The sequence below is a fragment of the Metarhizium acridum genome (assembly GCF_019434415.1).
Source record: "Metarhizium acridum strain ARSEF 324 chromosome Unknown scaffold_31, whole genome shotgun sequence".
Lineage (NCBI taxonomy): Eukaryota > Fungi > Ascomycota > Sordariomycetes > Hypocreales > Clavicipitaceae > Metarhizium > Metarhizium acridum.
In genome coordinates, this window is record NW_027094018.1 from 3284832 (window position 1) to 3306676 (window position 21845).

At 50.2% G+C, this 21845-nt stretch overlaps 5 protein-coding genes across 5 annotated transcripts; 2 read left to right on the plus strand and 3 right to left on the minus strand.

The window, feature by feature from the left end:
- Positions 1–2754: 2754 nt before the first annotated feature.
- Positions 2755–2943, plus strand: J3458_005882 (uncharacterized protein; the record flags this gene model as incomplete). The annotated part of the gene is made up of 1 exon (XM_066119035.1): positions 2755–2943. One exon carries the CDS (start codon positions 2755–2757, stop codon positions 2941–2943), a length of 189 nt encoding a protein of 62 aa, XP_065976557.1.
- A 1656-nt stretch (positions 2944–4599) lies between these two features.
- J3458_005883 (uncharacterized protein) lies at positions 4600–5097 on the plus strand (the record flags this gene model as incomplete). The annotated part of the gene is made up of 1 exon (XM_066119036.1): positions 4600–5097. The coding sequence occupies one exon, from the start codon at positions 4600–4602 to the stop codon at positions 5095–5097; it is 498 nt and encodes a 165-aa protein (XP_065976558.1).
- Positions 5098–7151: 2054 nt separating this feature from the next.
- On the minus strand, positions 7152–8070 carry J3458_005884 (uncharacterized protein). The gene is made up of 4 exons (XM_007816165.2): positions 7831–8070; positions 7695–7774; positions 7589–7642; positions 7152–7533 (listed from the first exon to the last, which is right to left on the minus strand). Exons 1-4 carry the CDS (start codon positions 7918–7920, stop codon positions 7425–7427), a joined length of 333 nt encoding a protein of 110 aa, XP_007814356.2. The 5' UTR covers positions 7921–8070; the 3' UTR covers positions 7152–7424.
- A 3600-nt stretch (positions 8071–11670) lies between these two features.
- On the minus strand, positions 11671–13257 carry J3458_005885 (uncharacterized protein). Its single transcript, XM_007816166.2, has one exon. It carries the CDS (start codon positions 13128–13130, stop codon positions 12243–12245), a length of 888 nt encoding a protein of 295 aa, XP_007814357.1. The 5' UTR covers positions 13131–13257; the 3' UTR covers positions 11671–12242.
- A 205-nt stretch (positions 13258–13462) lies between these two features.
- ATG2_1 (autophagy- protein 2) lies at positions 13463–20311 on the minus strand (the record flags this gene model as incomplete). The annotated part of the gene is made up of 3 exons (XM_007816167.2): positions 13463–13764; positions 13821–20078; positions 20138–20311. The coding sequence occupies 3 exons, from the start codon at positions 20309–20311 to the stop codon at positions 13750–13752; spliced, it is 6447 nt and encodes a 2148-aa protein (XP_007814358.2). The 3' UTR covers positions 13463–13749.
- Positions 20312–21845: the final 1534 nt, after the last annotated feature.

Below are 21845 nucleotides of genomic sequence, written 5' to 3' on the forward strand. Positions count from 1 at the left end.
CCTGACGACACATCCTCACTCAAGACTAGTCGCGGCAATGTCAGCGCGCCAAAAATAGCCCAAGAGCTGCGTGTCACGACGCCATATCGACTCCCGCACTCCATCTAGAACTACACAGCCACGCTTCCGAGTCGGGTGCTTATGCAGAATCTCGATTACAACAGTCTTCTTTTTGCCATGTTTGCGTCAGTCTCATCGTCTGCTGCTGCCTACAGAAATGATGGCATAGCCTACACCAAGCCGAGCCTTTTGACTTTGGTGCTTGCTAGACCACACCAGCCTTGAAACTGACTCGCACCGCAATGCTATCCCACACAAGTACCGGCGTAACCGGTAAACTCCCTTATTTCATCCTCGATCATCGACGTGAAGAATCCTATTATGACAAGATTGTATGACCCAGATTCAGCAAGTCAAAGCCGAAAGAATATCCGCCCCCCCCTGAACAAGGATAACCTCGACTGCCAAGGTCAATCGGAGTCCAATGACGCTCGTTCGGCCCTACGAGAGGCACGGCGACGTTCTGAAGGCGGTTTAGGGAACCAGGTACAGATCGGGGGATGCATAAGTACGTAGTCAGAAGTAACCGTAACCGTAGGCTACAGTTGAAGTCTTGTAAGTGTTTGTTCCTCCATACGTAATTTGACTCTTTTCTTTTTTTTTTTCCAAAAGGAAAAAAACATCTTGGCCAGACAATATACCTTTGCGCTCCCCAGAGTTTTAGTGATGACTATCAAATCGCAATCTTTACAGTCGACTTCCCAAGGGACGGCGGTCACCGATTTGTATATCGTTGTTGTTCCAGTGAGTCTGGTGATGACTGTGACCTTGGTGGCGCATTTTGTTGGCTCGAGGGCGGCAACAGCAACCGTGGGACTGGAAGATGTTAGTTGCCGGTTTAATCTACAAAGTCCATGTCTGTTTATGCAGTCTTTTCCATCTCGTCCCTTCTTTTTGTTGATGCGCTTCCAGGATGGAAGAACACACGGCGACCATGTCTTGGCTTACCTCGCGATGCTAAGGATAGCGCCCAGAACCAATGAGGGATACATCCTGTGAGACGGACACTGCCTGTCCTCGATCTGTGCAGGCACGAAGGAAACGAAAGCCTCTGCAAGAGCAATAATATCTGCCCGTCCAAACGGAACATTTATACAGTAGCCCATCCTGCGGGAGGAGATGGAAACCCCGCTCGTGCATCGTTTCTTTTTCGCAACGCAGCTACAACTCGCGACATCGACCACGTCACACATAATCGCGAATACGACTCTGCGTCAAAGTAGACCCTTCACCACTAACGCATCTTTCACAAGAGCCCACTATTTAGCCTCGCTGCAGTGAAATATGCACGTCACCGTGTCATAGGATAGATGCATTGACTGCGAACCGCAGCCACGGATGATGAGGCCTACCGTCGAGGAAGAGACCCAAGATAAAACATGGCAATGAATCATCATTGGTGAGAGAAGGGCAATACATACGCGGGTGGTTGTTGACCCCTTTAGGACACGAATAATGTGGGCACCCAAATAAAAACTTGATAAAATGTTTTATTCTTGTAGCCTATTGTTTTGGAAGTCGTTGGCAGCTTGGATATTGCTTGAGCAGATTGACGACTGGAAATAGCACTTTTTGAACTTGGAGCAGTGACTCGACCTCGGATGTAATTCTGAGCACTTGGACGATAGCGAGGTTCGGACCATTGTAGTGCCAGATATCCTCTTTGATCTTATCACCATTATGCACAAGGTCTTGCCAAAAATGAAAAATGCATGGGCAGGCTCGGTATGCGAGGTGAGGTGAATTGGTTCTACCAGCAAGTGGTCGACTGGTCTGGTGCTTTAGGCCAATCAGCTTAAGAGACATCTGGACCCTGAAACAATGCAGCTCCAGTCCACTTACCTGGCCAAGCACCAGACTTCTTGAGATTACGCGCGCTGAGAAACATCATTGATGGGGGCTGGATCAATTAATAGAGCGGTGCCCCGAATTTCACCTTCAAGAGGGTTTTGCGAATGAGCAAGGAGTTACTTGGGTTTGATCCCACTATAATAACAATTAACGGCCAGAAATCTATCGAAATCGAACGAAACGGTCAGACAGAATATCTTATTATTGATAAGGTTATGAGTCGTGCACGGTGCATCGCAGGCCGAGCGACAACTTGCTGGAAAGCACATCGTATGGATGATCCACAGACGTCACTCGTTATCAAGGACTCTTGGCAATATCCCGACCGGGACGAAGAGGGTGAACTGCTCCAATTAGCAACTAATAAAGGCGTGATTAACGTCGCCCGATACTACCATCATGAGACTGTTCGCATCCGTGGTGCTAAAGACGACATTCGCAGCAACGTTCGGTGGGCACTAGACATCACAACAGCAGAAGGTGGTTGGTGAGGCCATGACGAACCTGTACTAAAGTGGGGCGTTGCACGAGTAGCAATTTGCACAGTGGACAAGGCGCTTTTGGCGGCCTCGATTGAGCGAATTTGATGATATTGATGATTGACGAAGATCTCCGTTGTATACACTGAAAAGCCTGAAAATTGACCCCAGCCCTTTTATACCCTGGAGGAGCTCCTCAAGACCCGTGCCGAGTCCCTCAATCCGTGCCCTAAATTGAGCCCTAGAAAAAGCAACTATCGTGACCAACAGCCTCCAAACATCACCTTTCTCACCCAACAACAACGCGGTTATTCACAACACAACTGGAGCACCAGACGGTTCCCCGTTCCTCTACAGCGCTGCCATGGAGCAGTTTCTCCTCCAGGCCCAACATTCGGGGACCATCAATCATGCCCATACTTTTCTGTTCCCGCCTGGTGCAGCTCAGTTTGCCAGGGAAATCCGGCTGGCGGTGACGGTAGTGGCGGTTGCCTGGGTCACTGTCAAAGCATTCGACCTGATTCAAAACAAGGAGACGAACTCGAGGTCTTGAGTGACCAAATCCGGGAACACGAAGCACTCGCCGTTTTCTGCAGTATTTTCCATCGTTACTGGTCTCCAATACATAAAGGAATCGGGCCTGAGAGAATAATACACCCTGAGCTGGCAATACTTGACATCATCAGAGGCTACTCGAATGTTCACCCTGAAGACGTATAGAATGCGTGGGGCAGAGTTGACGCGCTGCATCTACCAATAGTCAAGTTCTATAGACGGCACGCCTGGATCAAGCAGGTTTCACACAAGAAGCTGCACACAAACACATTGTTCCATGTAATATACGATATTGAGGGGTCACACAACCAGTTGTCAGGTTAGGCCACAACAAAGGAAATATCACGAGGCTCGAAGTCGGACCTAAGCGAGGGCTGCCTCAGGCCTCAAACACACACCAACTTCTTGTATTCATAAAGACTTTTAATCCCTCAAGGCCTCATAAGAAAACCATGGACCTTTAATACATTAAAGTTAATTTTCAAGGACTAAATTAAACCCTCTGTTCCAAGCCCAGTGATTCTGCCCTTGTCGTAGCTGTTTACCATGTGGCGGTGACGAGTGAAGCACAATACTTGCGCTTTATACAATGTGTCGTCATCAACGTTGCAGACACGCGCCGAGTTGTTCCTACCGTTGACACTGTCACAACAGCGGCGCTCCAACTGCGAAGGAATTGTTGCCCCTTGATTTCCCTTAAAGGAACCCAGTCTTGGCTATCATTTCGCCCTAATTGCGGTTTCCTGCTCAAGGAGCGATCTGGCATGACTGACAGACAGGTATCGTGCGTCTGGGACCTTTCATAGTGACTGAATGGCTCAAGGTCTTTGGGCGACATGGCTTGTCTGCCCTTGAGTGTGATGTATGGATTTCTGCCAGGACTTTGCTTCAACTGTTCCTCCCGCAGAGTCGCCTGTTGAGAATTAGGTGCAGCAACTTGAGAGTAAAGCCAGGCAGCGTTGCACAACTAGAAAAGGTGACATGGCCTCGGAACACGGTGTTTTAGGCTCACCAAATAGATCAGAGCAAGTTTGTGCAATGGATCAGATCAACCTCATAGGGTTGGTTTCAGCTTTTCAGTTTACCCCGGCATGTGTCCACACGCCAACAGACGAGGGCGCCGGCCCGTCTGCCGGTGCAGTCGTTCAACTCTGCCGCCCATTTGACGGATCGCGGCGGTATTTCACGGAAGATGGGGCCGGTAGGTAGCCAAAAGCGGTAAAGATTCAATTTCGCAACCCGCCGTATTAGGAAACTCGGTGATTCTGGCATTTGGCTGCGCGGAGTACTCGACTTCCCTAGGCAAACCACCCAAAAGACCTAAATGCGACCGGGCCCAGCAAGTCCTTCTTACCAGGCTTAGAATCGCAAGTCAAGTTTTGGTTATAGCACAATAAACACAATGTTCGTTGTGAGTTGATGGATGTTCCATTCGAGTGATAAGACACGGGATATATTGGCTATCGGCCATCTACTTCCATAACCGCTTTCCGGAAGCCCCTGTCCAAATCACAAGCGCCGCAAGCGTAAGCAGTCTCACCGGAGCAAACAAAGGTAGCATACGGCCTGGAGACGTCTGCCGCGTTCGAGCTCAGTTGAGTATTTTTTGCGCCATGTGCCGCGAGATCAAGAGAGAAGAAGAGGCCGTAGCCGAATGGAACGCTTTGCCACAGTAAGAGCCCGTAAAATTTGCAGGATGAAGTCTCATATAACGAGGGTATCGTTTTCCAGAAGAAAGAAGAGATTCCAAAGAGACAAAAAAGCAAGCCCCCAAGTTGAGTGTGCGACCGGATCAGCAGACTCTACTTTGTGCGCAATTCAATCACAGCCGGGGTTTCCAACCAGGACCCGTTTATGGAACAGCCGGGCATTTCTGGAGCGTCTTCCTGTGTATCAAATTCGGAGGGACATTTTTATTTTTCGACGAAACGGAGACGTGCAACGTGAGTTACGTGGTCAAATCGGTACTGTCGCACAGAATCCGGACCCAGAAGTACTAAAGAAAATCGTTAGGGACAAAAATTCGCATTCTAATCATCGTTTAGTCTCACAACGCATCACCTCTCACAAAGTTGGGATGGACAAACGAGATAGAAACCGCAGTCTAGAAGAACCACCATCTCTTGGCGCTCTGGCTCTTCATATCGTTTAGCTTGTCCATGAAGCCCCTACGCTGCTGCTCGCTGAGGCTGCTCCCCACGGCGTCCAGGACCTTGAGATGCTCCTTCTTGAGCTCCTCGAAGCCGGCGTCTAATTCCTTGTGCCACGGGTACAGGACGAAGACTTGAAACCCCAGCGCTGAGCTGGCAACAAGAAAATTGGTGAGAGAAATAGCCCGCGTGACTATCATTGTGGGCTGCGGCGTGTAGGAGCAGTCGGGGTGTCTTTTTTCATCAACGGCCAAGAATCGCGAATCAATCGCCGCGTGGTCGCCGGTTCGGTCCCCCTTTTCTCGTCGGGCTCCCCTTTTCCCTGGTGGCGCTAACTTGCGGTCTGGAATGCTCCAGGACAAGCAGAGGGCAGAAGAGATGGAGAGGATGGAGGATGGGAAAGAAATGCGAGGGGGTAAAATATTTGCAAAGTTTCTTATTTATTGAGCTGGGGAGAAACCAGTTTGGTCGGAAGTTCTCGGGGTTGATGGAGAACTATGCCCAAAAGGACAGAATAGGCAACTGGTCCACAACCGCGAAGAGACATCTGGAAGCTTCGTACTGGTGATGGTGAAGTACATCGCTAATTCCGCCTGGGACGAGAAGAGTGCAAAGTTTCGAGGGCAAGTCATCAAATGCCCTTGCTCGTTCAACGAATAGACGGATGAGAAGCCCCGACACAGGACGTATAAACAAGGCAAAATAATCCGGCCTTCTCCGCATGAAAAGAGATTAAGATACATGCGCCAGAAAAGTAAACAGGAGTGTCATTTAGATGCCGATTTCGGGGCCAAGTTTTGTCAGAGTTAACGTCGACTCTATGTACATAGGCCACACTGGTCAACCATGGCTATGACCTACAAGCTTCGAGGCTACCTGTCCCTTGGATGCGCCCCAGACAACCCCCCACTGTTCCATTAAGTGGAAAGTGGCGTGATGTTTCGTGGCATTGGGAAACACACCGGACCACTGACACGCGACTCGTCGCTGTTATGCATCCTTCTCGGCGCTCGTCACGGTTCAGGAACGAGTTGGGTGTTGTGGAAGGAAAATCGGCGCTCTATACATGACGTGTGCCGCCGTCTTCCCAGCTCTGTATTCAATGCCAAGAAGCTTCGTATATTGTTACCGGTCTGGGAGAACTGTTGCGCATCTTCTTGGCCTGGTAGGCGGCGTAGCTCGTAAGAGCGAAAAGGAAAATAATCGCCGAGTGATAATTTCAGCGTTGTTGGTGTTTTAACATGGGGCGCCGGGGGATGCACAAAACCCATGGTGGCATGACAGCATCGTCCGGCCCTTGAACAACTTGAGGTCCATCTGCTTGAGCATCCAGGAGATGTGCTTTTACTGGTTCCTGGCCGGTTTCTCCAGTTACGCAGGAGCCGCCGATAGCATAGCAACTCAAGGCATTGGTCTTACACCTTTACTCTTCTAGTATAAGTGAAACGCTTTACGCGACAACAGCAGGCTTTTGTTGGAATAGCTCAGGTAAAATACGAGACTCTTGATTTCCTATTTAAGAAATACATGTTATAACTGCTGCCTATAAGCAGAACTATAACAATTACTGTTGCCTTAAATGAGCGACTTGTATCTTGACACATGCCCTGGTATTAGAATAAAGCCTTTGCATTCACATTATAGCACAGGGAAAACCCCGACGAATACATACCGGGGAAAACCTGTACAAGGCATTTAGAGAACCCGCCATTCGCCATTTCCTGTCGCTAGGTTGGGCCACTCCTCTAGCTTCCTGTGAGGGGCCGCGTCACACATATATTGGATGCGTTTGACGCATTTTATAGAGCGAGACTTGATAGCGCTACCTTTTACCTCGTGAGGGCCCCAAGGGGGGGGGGGGTCCATCAATAGGTTGGTTGGAGGGCCTCCATTTGCATCAGTAAAGACAAACCTCCTTGAGGACTTGTAGTTTCTCCTCTCTGCAATTCAATTAATTTTTTTTGTCTCTAAGCACGCTTCTAGCTGAATCGACCCCATGCCCGTACGAGAATTACGAGTAGTAGTAATTTACTAGGCCTCGAGAAATTCCCAGGTTAAGAAGTAATGGAACCATGCTACGCGTTATTCCAAAATCGAGACACTACCAAGTGGGCGAAACTTGAGGGTCAATTGCCTTGGTATTGTCAAGGTAAAAGAATGTAACCTAACAATACGTAGTAAAAAGGAGTCCAAGCAAACTAGTAAACTAGGACCAAGAATAGAACGTTGGAGAGCCTGCTGCAAACTTTTTCCGTTTCGCCAGCAACACAGTAGTCCTTAAAACTAGTTAGACCTAGATCTAATAGTAGAAACATCAGTTGTCTAAAGACTAGCGGTTTTCAAAACGGAACGACCCAATTCTTCCGAGGTCAATTTTATGTTTTCCATTGGTAGGACCCGGAATTGACCTGTATGGAGGGCCACTTGGCCAGGATGAACTGAATCAATTAGTATTGCATATTCTCTTCTGAGCTCGCCAAGATTACTACTCACACCCAGACATGCAATGTCACAGGGGCAGATCGAATTTCCACGCCCTGAATGTAACTGTAAATTACTTAGTAACGGTACTCAGTCAGGGAAAGGATGCGTTGCTTACGGAGAACCAGAAAGGGAGTGGTCTACCCCAATAGCGCGTGTCTCTGTGCGATCCTTGCCGTTTTTGACGTCCCACTTGATCTATCATAACGATTGGTAAGCACGGATCATATGTAGTCAAGGTACATCTGACTCACCCAGGCATCTCCATCTTTAGGCTGGCCGTTCTCAAACTCAGCTTCATCAAGTTCACGCACAGGTGCGGTGTTATCAGCCTCGCTTGACATGTTGACAGGTACACCAAGAGTGTGAATTCGGCTTGGAATGTAGATTTTTTAGGTAGTTGGTTTACTTGAGCACAAGATTTTGGTTTGGAAATTATCTTTAGGTAGCTAGCAGTAAGCTATTTATATCCAATTCTCAAAACTAATCGCCCGAGATCTATTCTACTTTTTCTCTTGTTGCCTTCCTATCCCCATTTACCGCATTGGAATCGGTCAATCTGCAAGTTTCGGATATCATGCAAGCTACATCTCTGTGGCTGGCTGTTATTGCCATATCCGGACACACTTGCTGAAATGGCGTCTGCCACTGACTCTAGGAGACTGAACTTGTTGGCTAGGTTGTGGTTTCTATTCATCGTCACTTTGTATTGTATGCCGGTGAATGCCATGGTAGATGTACTCTGAAGGCCTTATCCTGTAGAACCAAAGTATATTACTATCGCCAATACTGAGACTGTCCATCTCGCGAAATACTCGGGAATTGCAAGGATGATCTTGCAAATGACTATATGCTGGAAACCATGTTATTCATATGCAAGGGCGCTTGCGGTGGTTACAAAGTACCACGAGTCCTGAAGCAGTGTACGCCATGCCACGTACGTAAAACAAATGTCCCGTATGCTTGCTTTTTGCAGCGGGTGATATCTACGGGTATTATTAGCCCCATGCGCAGGCCAAATTGACACCCTACAACAGAGCAGATAAAACATGAAATACTGCACGTGAAAGGTCAAACCAACTTCGAGACAAGTGCGGGGAGTCGATTCAACCTTACAATCTAGATGTCGTATTATTAGTCACGGCGTAGGGACTGCATGTAAGCCCAACCAAGCACTCCATAGGGCTATGGTGCTCCTTTTCCCCTCTTGAAAATGTTACCAACCACTAGTCATTATGCGTCGATCCGGTATGCATTTCGTTAAAACGACTCATCTTCCAGCTTCTGTCTGTCAATCAAACCGTAGATCGGGCAAATTATCGGCGCTTAAACGAGGCGGATATCAAGACCTGTTTCAAATGGTTTGCAGGGGACCAAATTTGTGGGAAGACTATACGCGGTTGAACTACAGAGTTGGGGCATGAATGTAGCCTCGGCATTGCATGTACTAAGTTTGTCATGCGGAGATGGCGAACAAGTCTCCTTCGCTCTAGGTGTTTACTGACACTGCAGAGTGACTAATAACCTGTCTTGATGTGAATATGCATTACTGCCTTGGGTAAAGAAACAGGTGTGACGTGCAGCAGCAGAGCCAACATAATCGCTTTGTTGTGATCTGGACGCACGGCAGCTTTACGGGGGTCTTTTTATTTCATATCAGAATCAATATGCATATGCCGTCTCCAAGAGCAGTAGCAGATCTTCCTGCCATCAGGACTAGTCAGAATCACCGGTCAGCTGTACATGTCAATCCTCATCATAGAGCGCGCACCGAGCGGTCGGCTCCAGGTAGTTCACCGATGTCTTAAGTTGTTCCGTGATCGGGGCCCAGAAACTACCGCAAGTTCGATGCCGGCGACAGGCAAGCGTCGATGTATATTGAAATCCGTTTGCAAGGGTGTAGTGACAGAGCCGCTCGATCGACATCGACCGACTGGGGACCCTTGGATCGGCTTCGAAGCTTGGCTTAACAATTGAGACATATGACACGGAATAACAACGCCGGTGAGCACTCAGCACTTGCGCCATCTGCGGCTGTGATGTGCTTGATGCAAGAAGCGATTCGCTTCACGGCACGGCTCGGCACGGCTTGGAGTTCCTCGTGGCTTACTCCGTATTCGTCCAGGAGTAGCTGGGCTGAGACATGCGGTTGCTACGGTGCGCAACTTTCTGGGTTTGTGTCCAATGGAGAATAAATAAATAAATCGATAGTTGAGTAGGTTTGATGCAGTCACCGAGTTTCTGTTGCCCTCTCCCTCTTCAAACGCCCAAACTGTGCTTTCAGGCAGCATACTGAAGCCACCTGAATGATGGGCCGTATGTGGCGCCATTGGGCCGCGACACGGCCTCTCCCCTCTCGTTGCGCGTAATTTTGTATTATACCAGACCGCTTTGGAGTTGTTGGCTTGACCGCCGGTGATGTCCAGGTTACACTCGTGATGAGGAAGGAGCGGGGCGTTTGGACAGCCACCTTTTAAGGCTGACTGCATGGCAGTTACACGGCATGTCCTGCCCAGCAATGCTTAGTCGTTGGGTCTTTTTCCGTTGCAGTGGAATGCCTCGAGACGGGTCGGATACTTGCAACGGATAGCACAAAACCTCTCGTACGGGGGAGAAGATGCTTGTGTGTCTACTTTCCAAGGAAGACCGTGCCTCGAGTATGGATTTCGCGAGCAAGCTACAAGCTGCAGGGCACGCACATTGAGTATGTCCTACATGCTATACTCTGTAGTTATGCCAAAGATGCAAGGACAACATGACAGAAATGCCGTATCGTATAAATCTTTGTACAGATAACATAATGACGAGAAGGATTATCCTCTTCCGGAATTCGTTCGACTCAATCAATCAATTTCGAGACATCTACACCGCAATTTATGAGACAGTCTAAAGTGTCAAAGCCTAACTCTGGTGGATGCAGTACGTTCGATTATACAGGCGATCTGTGCTGGGATCAGGCCGCGTATACTTCTTTGCTAGGCGACGGTTATTCTGCAAGATACGATGGATTGATTTGTCAAGTCCATGTCAATGGAGCCCATACTGCGCCGAAAGTCCATTCGCGAGATTCATAGCTGGTCTGGGAAGAACGTAGTTTCAAAGGCCTGGGTTTCCATGGCCTTGCCAAAGTCGGTACCGGAATACTCCCCCTTTTCCGTTTTTTTTTTTTCGTCACGCTCATCACGACATCTCCAAGTTTGATATCGTGCTTGGAGCTTGGCGCAGCGCCTCCAATGCCAACCATCATGTGTTTCGTCAAGGGGGGAATACGCGGCCACGTCTTGGGTGCCTTGAGCGCAAATCTAGCCAATCGTGTAGGCCTTGGGATCCAACATGGCCAAAAGCTATGGATTGACTGTTGAGTGCTTGGAGGTTCCCGGGTATTGTCGCCGAACCAGTAATCTTTCCTATTGCCAGGTCATCTCTTGATTCTACGAAACGTGAGGCTGTAATCTCGCATCCGAGCTGATTATCATGCAACACCATAAACCTGAAATCCAATTTAAGTATTAGCATATAAAAGTGATGAGAAATCCAGCCTTATGAAAGTGTTAAAACTATATCATGTTTCGGGTATCTTCCAGTTAGTCTTCTTTGGCTGCCTCTCCCTGCAAGGGACTAGACCAAGAAATCTATAACATGCTACTCAACTGGGATTATAAATTTATGTGAGATGAATCTTTGCTATTTTCCCGCCGCTCAAGCAGGCATTGATGTTGCCAAAAGCGGCGGCGGCCGTAGCCGTTTGCACGACGCGTAGAGCCTGGGGTTCAAAGGAACCCGCATAGTTCCCTAGTGCCGAGAGCGTTGATGACTTGACATGGAACAAATCGGCTGGCTCCTGTTTAGTAAAGGAACTAGCATCGGGCAGCCAGGTTGGTCGCCTGCGAGCCCTCTTTGCCCGGCGGCCTTCCCAGGGGGGTGGAACATGTCCCGGACTCCCGGCCCGTCTCCGGTGCTGTCTGGTGGATTCCGCCGATAGTGCGCCAACACTCTGTGTTCTTTATTTTCATTGTTGACAGATTCGTAGAGTACTACTCCGTAGTACCGGCATATCCACGGCTATAAGCCGACTTTAAAGCTGGGTAAGAGATCAGACGGAATTTTGAGTCGTCGAGTAGAGAAAGTCTCGTCCGCTCCGCCGGGTCCCGGACTACGACAGAAGATTGACCATTATGCAATCATTCATAAGCGCGCCGAGGAGACGGTGAGTCTTCCTAGGGGACCACGGAGGATGAACAAGTACGAAGGAGGGCATTGAATTGCGCTGACAGGGATGACTGAGCCATATACATGCAACCGAGGCAACTACCGCTACATCTTGCACCAACTCACCTGCCTAATCCCCTTGTCCGCTCTAACAGCCACTGAAAGGTCGGCAAAGAAGAAATTCTCTTGAAATTATGAGTAAGTAATCCGCTGGACCGTATCGTATAGCATCCCGTCATCGAACCGTCTCAGTGACGACGTAGCACTCGCAAACGTCACACTCGTTACTGCCAACATATAAACACTTGACCTGATAACGATACTCTGCTCAAATAATAAATACGCACGCAGCATCCATCAACAAAACTCGGTAGAGAGCATAAATAAGCTGCCACGGCGGAAAAGGAAACGCTTCGCTTTCAGCAATATTCCAGACTTGAGCTGCCGCCCAGGCTGACTAGTACGTGCAAGGCACGATACTAGCCCGACCGCCATCGGTAAGCAACACGTTTCCATCCACATAGCTGCCCGCCCTGCTCGCCAGGAACAAGACGGCACCAGCCATGTCCTCCTCGGAGCCCACCCTCTCCAGCGGCACAAAGCTGTTGGCAAGACTCCCCTCTCGACGCGGCTCGTCCGTCTCCTTCATAAAGGCAATATTCTCCGTCATCTCGCTCGGGTAGAACCCGGGAGCAAGGTTATTGACCCGGATCTTGTACGGCGCCAGCCGAGTCGCAAGCTGCTTGGCCAAATGCCCAGCGGCGGCTTTGCTCGGCCCGTAGGCAAAACTCGCCTTCGGGCGGCGGGAAAAGCCGCCCATGGACGTGACTACAACGACCTGCGACTTTTGCGGCACCGCGTCGCGCTTGTTTCCCTCGTCCAGCAGGTCCAGGAAGGCGACCGTGGTGTAGAAGACCCCGGTGACGTTGACGTGGAACGACTGGGTGAAGTGCTCCATGCTATGCTGCCACAGTCCCTCTTGGAGGGCCTTGATGTCGATTTCCTGCCGGCCAAGGTACTGGGAGGCATCTGCAGTGCTGACGCCGCTGTTGGCGAATACCACGTCGCAGTAGCCGCAGTCTTGCCGCACCTTGTCTGCCGCAGCGCGCAGCGACTCCTTGGACGTCACGTCGCAGACGACGGGCGTGATGTTTTCCGGGTGAGACGAGGTAGATTTTGTGGTTTCCAGCGATGCTTCGCGGCGCCCAAGGATGTACACCCTCTTTGCGCCGTTGGCCACCAGGGCGTGGGCAATGATTCTGCCAATGCCGGAGCCACCGCCTGTGATGACGGCCACAAGGTTATCCACCCTGAACAAGGTGTGAGAGTCGTAACGATTGCTCATTTTGTTTTTTTTTTTAAATAAAGACGACTGTGATTCCGGATGGAGGGTAATCGAGCGAGGAAGAATGTTGGGTTGCCAACGTTCGCTGCGGGGCAAGACGTGCTGAGAAAGCCTTGCGTGTGACGAGATGATGAATACAGGCAAGAGATTGGTGGGGTTCATCCCTTGTGGGACAACATCAGGACTTTTGGGCATCCGTCATTACTCGATAGCGAACAGAAACAGGCCGGACCAAATCGACGTCACACAACTGACCTTGTCGTAAATGAAATTGCTCCGTACGAGACCGTTACGTGCCCACTTCCAGCACAGTCAAAACGCACTTCGTCACTGACAAGGAAAATCCAGCTCAACCCAATGAGATTAATATTTCCAAGTGACTACGTAGGAATCAATATACATGCGCTGGGCTCTAACAACTATAATCACAGTCTGTATGATGCAATCGCCTTGGAGAAAAACCATCCAAATATCGCTCCAGTCTAAGTAAGCAGCACCTCCAAAGCCCTACCAACGCCAAATAATGCACATGCAAATAAAGAAAAAGAAAAAAAAGAGGGTGGCAACAGTCGCCAATCATGTCATTGCTCATGTGAAAAATCTTCTTCGCTCCAAATGCTTAATGCTTGTATTTCTAATTCATCGAGTTAGCACTCCAGCATGGTTAGACAGTAGAGCGAGCAAACTTACCTCGCTAATCCGCCGCTTGTTATCCTGATCCAAGGCATTGGTTGCTCCCATAAGCGTCTGTCCTATGGCCTTGGTCACACCAACTGCAGGTCGGAATATGATGGTTGGCGCTCTCTTCCACATGACCTTGGCAGCACCACTCGCTGATTGCGTTGCCATGACCTCGCCAGGCACTGCGATAATGGCATCCCGTGCAAGGTTGACGTCTCTTGTGAGCGACCTAAATCCACCGCGAATGCCCTGCAAAACACCCGCCGGTTGGTCCGCGTACAATGATATCTGCTTCTTGTCTTCCGGGTCCAGGTCGTCATCCTCCCAATTGCCTTCTGCCTGACCACGCTGGGTGAGCATATCTTCGGCCCCCTGGAGAGCATACTGCGTTCCCACAGCAAGTTTGGCGCCGAGTTTGACAAGTTCTGTGCCAGTCGTCTTGGCAAATGCCACTGCTCCCTTTGAAATACTCCGTATGACCCTACCATCCTTTCGGTATTCCCGCAAAGGAATCTCAACCAAGTCTTTGAACCCGCTGCCAATATTTACGAGGGATCGGACAGGCGCAAGTCCAGCTACAACTCCAGGTAGCTGATTGTTTCGGACATCCGGCATCCAAATGTCATTTAATGTTTTGCCAAGGCGATCAAAGCCTGCAACGCCGTAAATGATGGTGTGGCGGAGTACCATTCGAGACTCCTCCAGCACGATGAAGTTCATAAACTCGGTGGTGTGACCAGATCGCAGACCGCCATAATCAACCCTCTTCGGCTTGAAGTCGAGCTTGACTGGAATGTCCATCACCTCCGCGCGCTGAAGGAAGGGGACATCGCTTGGCGATGCATGAACAGGTACTTTATCGTCCTTGAACTCAAAGAACCGAGTAATGAAGTCCAGGGCATCTTGATCCACATGCAGTCGTAGTGGCAAGACTGTTGCGCGGAGGACGATTTCCGAAGCAGCCAATTCTGCAATTGGCTTCACATTCAGCAGCTCCATGTGGATCATGCTGGTACCCATTTCGCGCTCTCCGTGATCTTGGTCGTATGTCGCAAACTTCTTCCATGTCGATGTGGGGACGTGGTCGAAAATATCGAAATTCTGAACCCGGGCGTCGATACTGCTGACCGTCTCTACACTGCCAGGTGGGAACATGACCATGTCCACATTCACGCCCTGTAGCTCAAATGTGATTTTGTGGTGCTTGCTGCGATGTAGTCGCAAACGCCTGGACTTGGGATGGCTGCGTCGTGCGGTCCGTGTCGTATTCATTGTCATAGCTGTCGTCGCTACAGACTCCGTTTCTGTCGCGTTATCATTCAGCCCCTCATTGATGGCCCGCGTAAGGTCCCGAGGATCACGGTTGGAGGGTATTTCAATGTAAATAGAGTTGAAGAGAAAATCTCCAATGGTTTCCTCATCATCAGTATCCTCCTCGTAAACCTGCACACCGGATCGCCGAGACTGGCGCTCGGTAGCTTTCAGTTCCACATCTTCAACAGCCTTTGCAATGACATCACGAGTACCAGTCCAATCATACCCATCGAACAAGTTCCAGATAACATGCACGTCCCGTACCGACACCTTGATAGGACTAGCATGTATGAGATTGGCAGGTGCTCTGTCGTAAGAATTGTTGTTTGAGTTCCATACCATCGCCGCATGTTCTTCAGGCGTGTTGTCATCATAGAAGTTGTCATGTATTACCAAGTCGTCATTGCTCTGGGTCAATTCACTCCGAGACTGGCTGAATCCTGTGAGCAAGACGCCTTCATTCGTGTCTTCCATTAAAGCATCCTGTGACAATTCCATGCTCTTTGTTGCGTCAAACAATTCTTCACCCGCTGATTGAGATCCATAAAACCTAGAGTCTACTGGGAGCAGTTTGCCACTCCCAAATTCATCTTCAGAGCCGCTTCCCACCATCTCTTGTGCTCCTGCAAAATCTTGGTCAAAGTCGTATTCACCTTCTGGTCGCCCAAATGCCTCAGCGGAGATGGAGGCTAGAAGATCTTGTACTGGGAGGACCTTTGTTCTGTATTTATTCTCTTTCGAAGGAGGGGTCGGAGGCTTCAAGGCATTGGCCAAGGTAATGAGCGTTTGTGTGGAGTCGGCACAGGTTTCCAGCACCAAGAGATCGTCTCGTACTTCGACTTCGATTTTTGCCTCGCTCTCCGGGTCGGGGATGATGACAGCAACGACGCTTGCCGATGATATGTAGCATATATCTACAAACCCAAGAGCGCAGAGTTCTTCTACTTGCGGAGAGACGGGAGACGACGACCGAACTCTTGGACTTTCGGCCTGCTCTCCTATGCTCTGAATTTGTTTGACGTCGTCCGTTAAGAGAATGGAAGCCTTACTAACGCCAACCGCAACCTTCGTCCTGCCGTGATTAGGTAATACGGCCTCCACGTGCGCATCAGTCAGTGCCACAATCATTTTCGATGGCAGACGGTAAGGGTTCAGTCCAATGACGCAATCTCGCAAAGCCAGGTCTAGAATCGTGGGTTTGTTGGGAGCTGTGGGCTTCTCAGCGCCAGGTGAAGCTGGCCGGCCCAAAAGAGCCGTGTGAGCTTGATCCCCCAAGATTGCAACCGATGCCGCAAGACCAGCTTCAAAATCTTGCGGGGTAGCATCGCTTCCAAGATCGAGAAAGTCCATAATAGTGGCGACCCTGTATTCAAATCTCAGGTCCTGTAGTTTGAGTTTTATAATGGGCTCGATTTCATCTCCAATCATTCGCACCATAAGAACCGGGCCGTTTGTTGTTGAATCCGGTGCACCTTCTAAAAGGCTAGAACCAATGAGTTCCTCATTCCTATTTCGCCGAACATTGATACCGTGGACTGCAACAGCAATCAGAGATGGAACGGTAATTTGGCCAACCTCGAGACCTCGAATGTCGCAAGTAATATGGCCAATATTTTCGACAAGTTCGCAATTGAAGGAGAGCTTCTGTACTCGGGTCAGTGTGAGCAGGCCAGGCCGGTCATCCTCTGGCAGATATTTGGCAACTGCTGCCAGTTTGGCAATCTCCTCGCCAAGGGCCGGGAGAGCAGAAAGCTGGCCAATGTTCTTGACAGACACGTTAACGGTGTCCAAAGTGGCTCTTAACACAGAGCCTTTCCTCCTCTGTCGCAGGAGGGTGTCGACCATAACTTCATCATTGTCGTGGTCAAACTTGACTTTGGAGGGAATGATGAGCTCAAGCAGCTTCTCAAGGTCCGTGTCCATTGGCGCCATAAGAAACTCTAGCCTCATGCCTCCGACTTCTGCACTGATGGCCGGGTCTGACAACGAATACCCTAGATACGGCCCCGAAATGCGTAGTCTGCTACAACCAATGCCAATACCCTCGTCTCTGCTGACGACCTTTAAGGCGCTGGTCTCGACAGCTACACTGCAATCTTTACCGACAAGTTCTATCAATGCTCCCCCGACTCTCAAATTGATCTTGTTCTGCGCTGAGGCTGACTTGTCTTTTGGGTCAATTGGCGTGGCAAATCGAACACCGCGGGGTTTTGGTGACAGAGTCTGTATGGACTTTGTTGTTGGTGATGGACTGGAAGTCATGGACGCGCTCATATTAAGAAAGCTGCTGAGTCCACCAAACCAGTCAAAGGTCTCGTCAAGTCGCTGTAAATCGATCTGAATGACCAGCGGAAGTGTTTCCACATTTGTTCGGACGGTATCTCCAGACTGCAAGATTTCGATGCCAATATCGTAGCCAGTGGAAAGGAAAGAGTCTCTAATGGATGTACTCATCTGCCTTGCGCCATCAAACGAAAGTATGTCACCCCTTGCGTACCCGAAGCGGAATTTTTCAAGCTCAATCCTTGTTAGCGTGTCGCCTTGCTTAGGCAAGGAGGGCCTGCTCCCCATCATGGAGACTTTTGTATTGACCAACACAGGAACACATGATAGCTTCAGATTGTTAAGAGTCATGTTCAGGAGGACCTCTTCGTCAACATTGATTAAGGGAAAGTCCACATGCGGGTGCGATGGATTTATCAAGCCACTTAGCCTATTAAGAAAGTTGACTGTGATTTCCTCCACAGAAATTTGCATGCGAGGCACAGCTGCTGCTTTTGAGTCTTGCTTTGTTGTTTGCCGAGAGGGCTGCTTATCACTCTTCAACGCCTGAAGAAGCTTTTCCATAACCCCAACTAGTAAGAAGGCAATGGAAGCATCAAAGTTGATGATGATTGGGGACAAAGTTATTTCTAGAACCCCGTTTTTTCCAGAGTCCGGTGATTCTTTATTAGGAGGCTGGGGCTGCCCAGGCGATGGGGAGTTATGAATGGAAAATGCTCCAGGAGCTTGAGGATATATAGATGACTGCCCCAGTGATTGCGAAAGTCGGTTGAGCGATTCGGGAGAGTCGACATGAACATGAATGTGCTGATGCTGTGTGGGAAGGTAGATTGAAATATTATGAAGCCGCATTATCTCCTTGACTAGCTTTGGTGGGCCTCGAGGGGCAGCACCGCCATCAGACGCATGGCCAAGCGGTGGTTGTCGCTCAGAGCGTGATGGGAATGCCCGACCAGATGCGGGTGGTGGCAGAGTGCTGTAGCCATCAGATGTAGTTTTCTTCTCGTTAGCAACAGGTCCCGGTTCTCCAACCTCGTCCGCGGATCGCACAAGAGGGTCAGGCAGCGTATTCATACTATCATCCCAGGCTCCTGGCATAGTTGGTGTCATCGGCCGAGTATCCTCGGTTTGCAGCTCAACGAGCGTCTCAGCAGGCTGATCCACATCGATTGGTAGTACATCTGCCGCACCTGTTTTCTCCCGTGTCTCTAAGTCTTTGGAATTTCCAACGTCCTGTTGTGCTTCGACAGCCTGCGAATGTTCTAGCCCTTCAGACACTGCCATCTCCTGGGCCTGCGTTACATCCTCGGGCGTATCCTCGGGCGCCTCGGGATCCCGCTCATCCACCAAGGATATATTTCGTGGACCAGCAGTTTGTGAAAACGCACTCATATACATGCTCTCCGCTTCTTCATGAGTATAGATCTGCGATTGCGCCAAATCGGCCACAGATGCAGACCCTGACAGCAGCTGGCTTCTTGACGAAGGAGACGCTTCGCTGTACAGGTCCGAAGAGGCCAGATGAGACGAGCCAGTTTCGTGATACTGTTCGGCGTGACCCAAATTATCGTGTACAGCGGCCAAGCCTGGCCCTAGGAGCTCACTATGCATAGGTGACGCCATGCTAGATTCAATAGTAGAATGAAATAGATGCGATGATCTTGGAAATTCGCAGGAGTCGAGATATTTCGATGCGCGGGGGGTTAGTGGGCCTTGTTCGTCCAAGTCGCCTTCGGATTCCTCATGCGGGTCATGCTCCGTATCCGATAAGTCATATGGTATCGCTAGTGCGTCCTCGCTGTCACCAAGAGGGTAGTCTTGGCTATCTGAAGCTTCATCGTCCGATAGGCGCCCCCGAAAACTTTCCTGGAGGGCTGCCATAGGCTGTTCATGGAAGCTGCCCTGTGATAGGAAAGTGGCTTGTCGAGAGGGTGGGTTTCTCGTCATGGCTGGTGAGGAAGCAAGGGATGGAGAGGCCGTGGATGGCGAACGGGTCAGCGAGGCAAAGGCACCGGCCTCGGATATCAAACAGGCGCGGATACTCGAAAGCGAAACATGGCGTTTACCCTCCTGGTGGACGATTTGCGCAGCGCCGCCATCTCCCCCTTGAGCATCGGCGGTGATGCCTTCAACGTTAATTTGTCCCAAGGCAACCTGGAAAGAAACTGGCTCGAGCTTGGATGAATTCAACTCAGCAGGAACCTCCAGGTCCAGCTGGAAAACAACGTTGTTTATGGAGATCTGTGTCCGGTCCACAATGCCCTGTAAAAAGTCTGTCAGAAATCCAGGCAGCGACAGCGGCTGTCCTGTGCCGAATTGCGACTCGTCTTCGCTTCCATCCTCGCTCATTGTGACGGATGCGCCCAAATCGTTGGTTTCTGCAGCCAGCGCATCTTCTAGTTGCTTCCTCTCGGAAAATGGCTCCGTTTGCAGAAAAGACTGCGCCAAATCGGCCGTATTTGGAACCACAGAAGCTTCCTGAGTTGGCGTACTCGATGTCCGAGCCGTCTTGCATATATTACCCAGAACTTTTAAGCGGACGTGGACACCATCGACTTGGACAATAATGGGGCTCGTGTAGAAGTCCATGGGTATAGTTATGCGGAGGAGAAGCACCTTGGCTTTGTCGAGATCGAATGTAGGTGGCAGTCTCAGTAGCTTTTGAAGCTTCTAGAAGCGGGCTTAGTAGGAGCAAAACAGAACATGAAGGGATTCAGCAACCAACACACCTTGAGTTTGATGCCGACATCTCGGAATTCAAAGACGGTATTCCTTCCTATTGCCAAATCGAGATTATCCATATCGAGAGCGTCGGCGTCTAGCAGGTCCAGGCGCGACAGGGCATAGCGCAGCAGGCGTTTAGGCATGCCGGAGCCTCGAAACGACTGGAACAAGGTGGCCATGATGACGGGGTGACTGATGGCAACGGGCCACGAGATGCAGTTGTGTACAGTTGAGGGGCACAGTAGGCCGGCCGGCCGGCCGCGGACGTAATGCGAGTTTTTTAGGCTATTCAGCGATGAGAGAAGCACGGAGTCTTCGCAAGATCACCAGGCTCTGTATCAAACGCAAACGCAAACGCAAACCCGGGGAGGAGGCCATTCATGCTGCGGGACTGCTGGGCTGGAGGGGTCGGGGTTGCCAGACACGTCGATGCGATGGAAGGAAGTTCAAGGTCGGCGGTGTATAGCGTGCATTTTGGCTGGCCGAAGGATAAGGTTTTGTGTTGATAAAACGGTTGTTGGGGCGAAGACACGCGAGGCCTGGAACATGGAAGGGGCGAGACGAGTTGATGCCAGGCCAGACGCCTAGGCAGCTGCCGAGCCGGCATTGGTCGGTGGTGGTGACATCAATGCACCTGGGACTTGACGAGTACAACCAGTGGACATGGGCCAAACATGGACCAACTTGACACTTCAGGTGGCGTCTGGTCCGATCTGGCCCCGCTCCAGCCAGCACTGGCCCAGATGTCACTTCAACCAGACCAGTGTCGAGTTCGCTGGGGCGCTAGCGACTTGAACATTGGACCAGACTGTTGCCGCTCAGGTGCCAGCTCACATCGATGATAGGCCGCCCTTGCACCAGACTTGTCTCTGGTTCAAGCCCACATGTCCATGTGTTCAGAGTGGGGCCGGCCATGGAGGCGTGATCACCAAGACGCACGTTGTCAAATACTAAAACCATCAATCTCATATTCACATCACCACCTGACTAGCCCACCACTGCTCCTTATGCATCAGCTGCTGGCTTTGACTGCGCTCAGTGCTGGTGTCTGGCTCGATGTTCATATACTAGACCTGGATATGCAGATGCAGATGCAGATGCAGATGCCAGCCCCTTCTGCTAAGTGCATTCAATGTTCATTCAGTTCTCATTGCTACTTGCACTCCGCAACTCTTCGTGCCCTAATCATTACTTCTCTATGGTGCCAACCCGTCTTCCTGCTGCCTGCACCACGTTCAAGCACACCGGGCTCTAGTACTAAACATCGGCCTTTTATCTCTGTGCCCATTCGGCCTCAATGCGTGTGAGCCCGTCTCCCGTCTCCGCTAGGCCAACGAATGTCAATCCCCCGCGACATCATGTGGCTGCGCACAGAAACAGCCACAATGGAAACCAAGATAGGGGTAGGCCACTGTTGCATCTCGACGACTGACAGGAATACAACTTGGTCCTAATTCCTCGCCTGCGACTATCTCACTTCTTTTTTTTTCTTATCTTCATCCATTTCCCCAAGAGCCACTCGAGCTACCTCCCTCTCCTCCCACCCCAAGCGTGCAAGCGTGACCCATAATCCCTCCATTCTGGATATGGATGCTTACTCGATATGCCGTACTAGCCCAGCCCTACGACATCCATCGAGAATTTATGAAGATCTGAGAGCAGCTTTATTTGGCAGCTTCGTCGCCCAAAGTAGTTGTGTGGCATTCAATGATA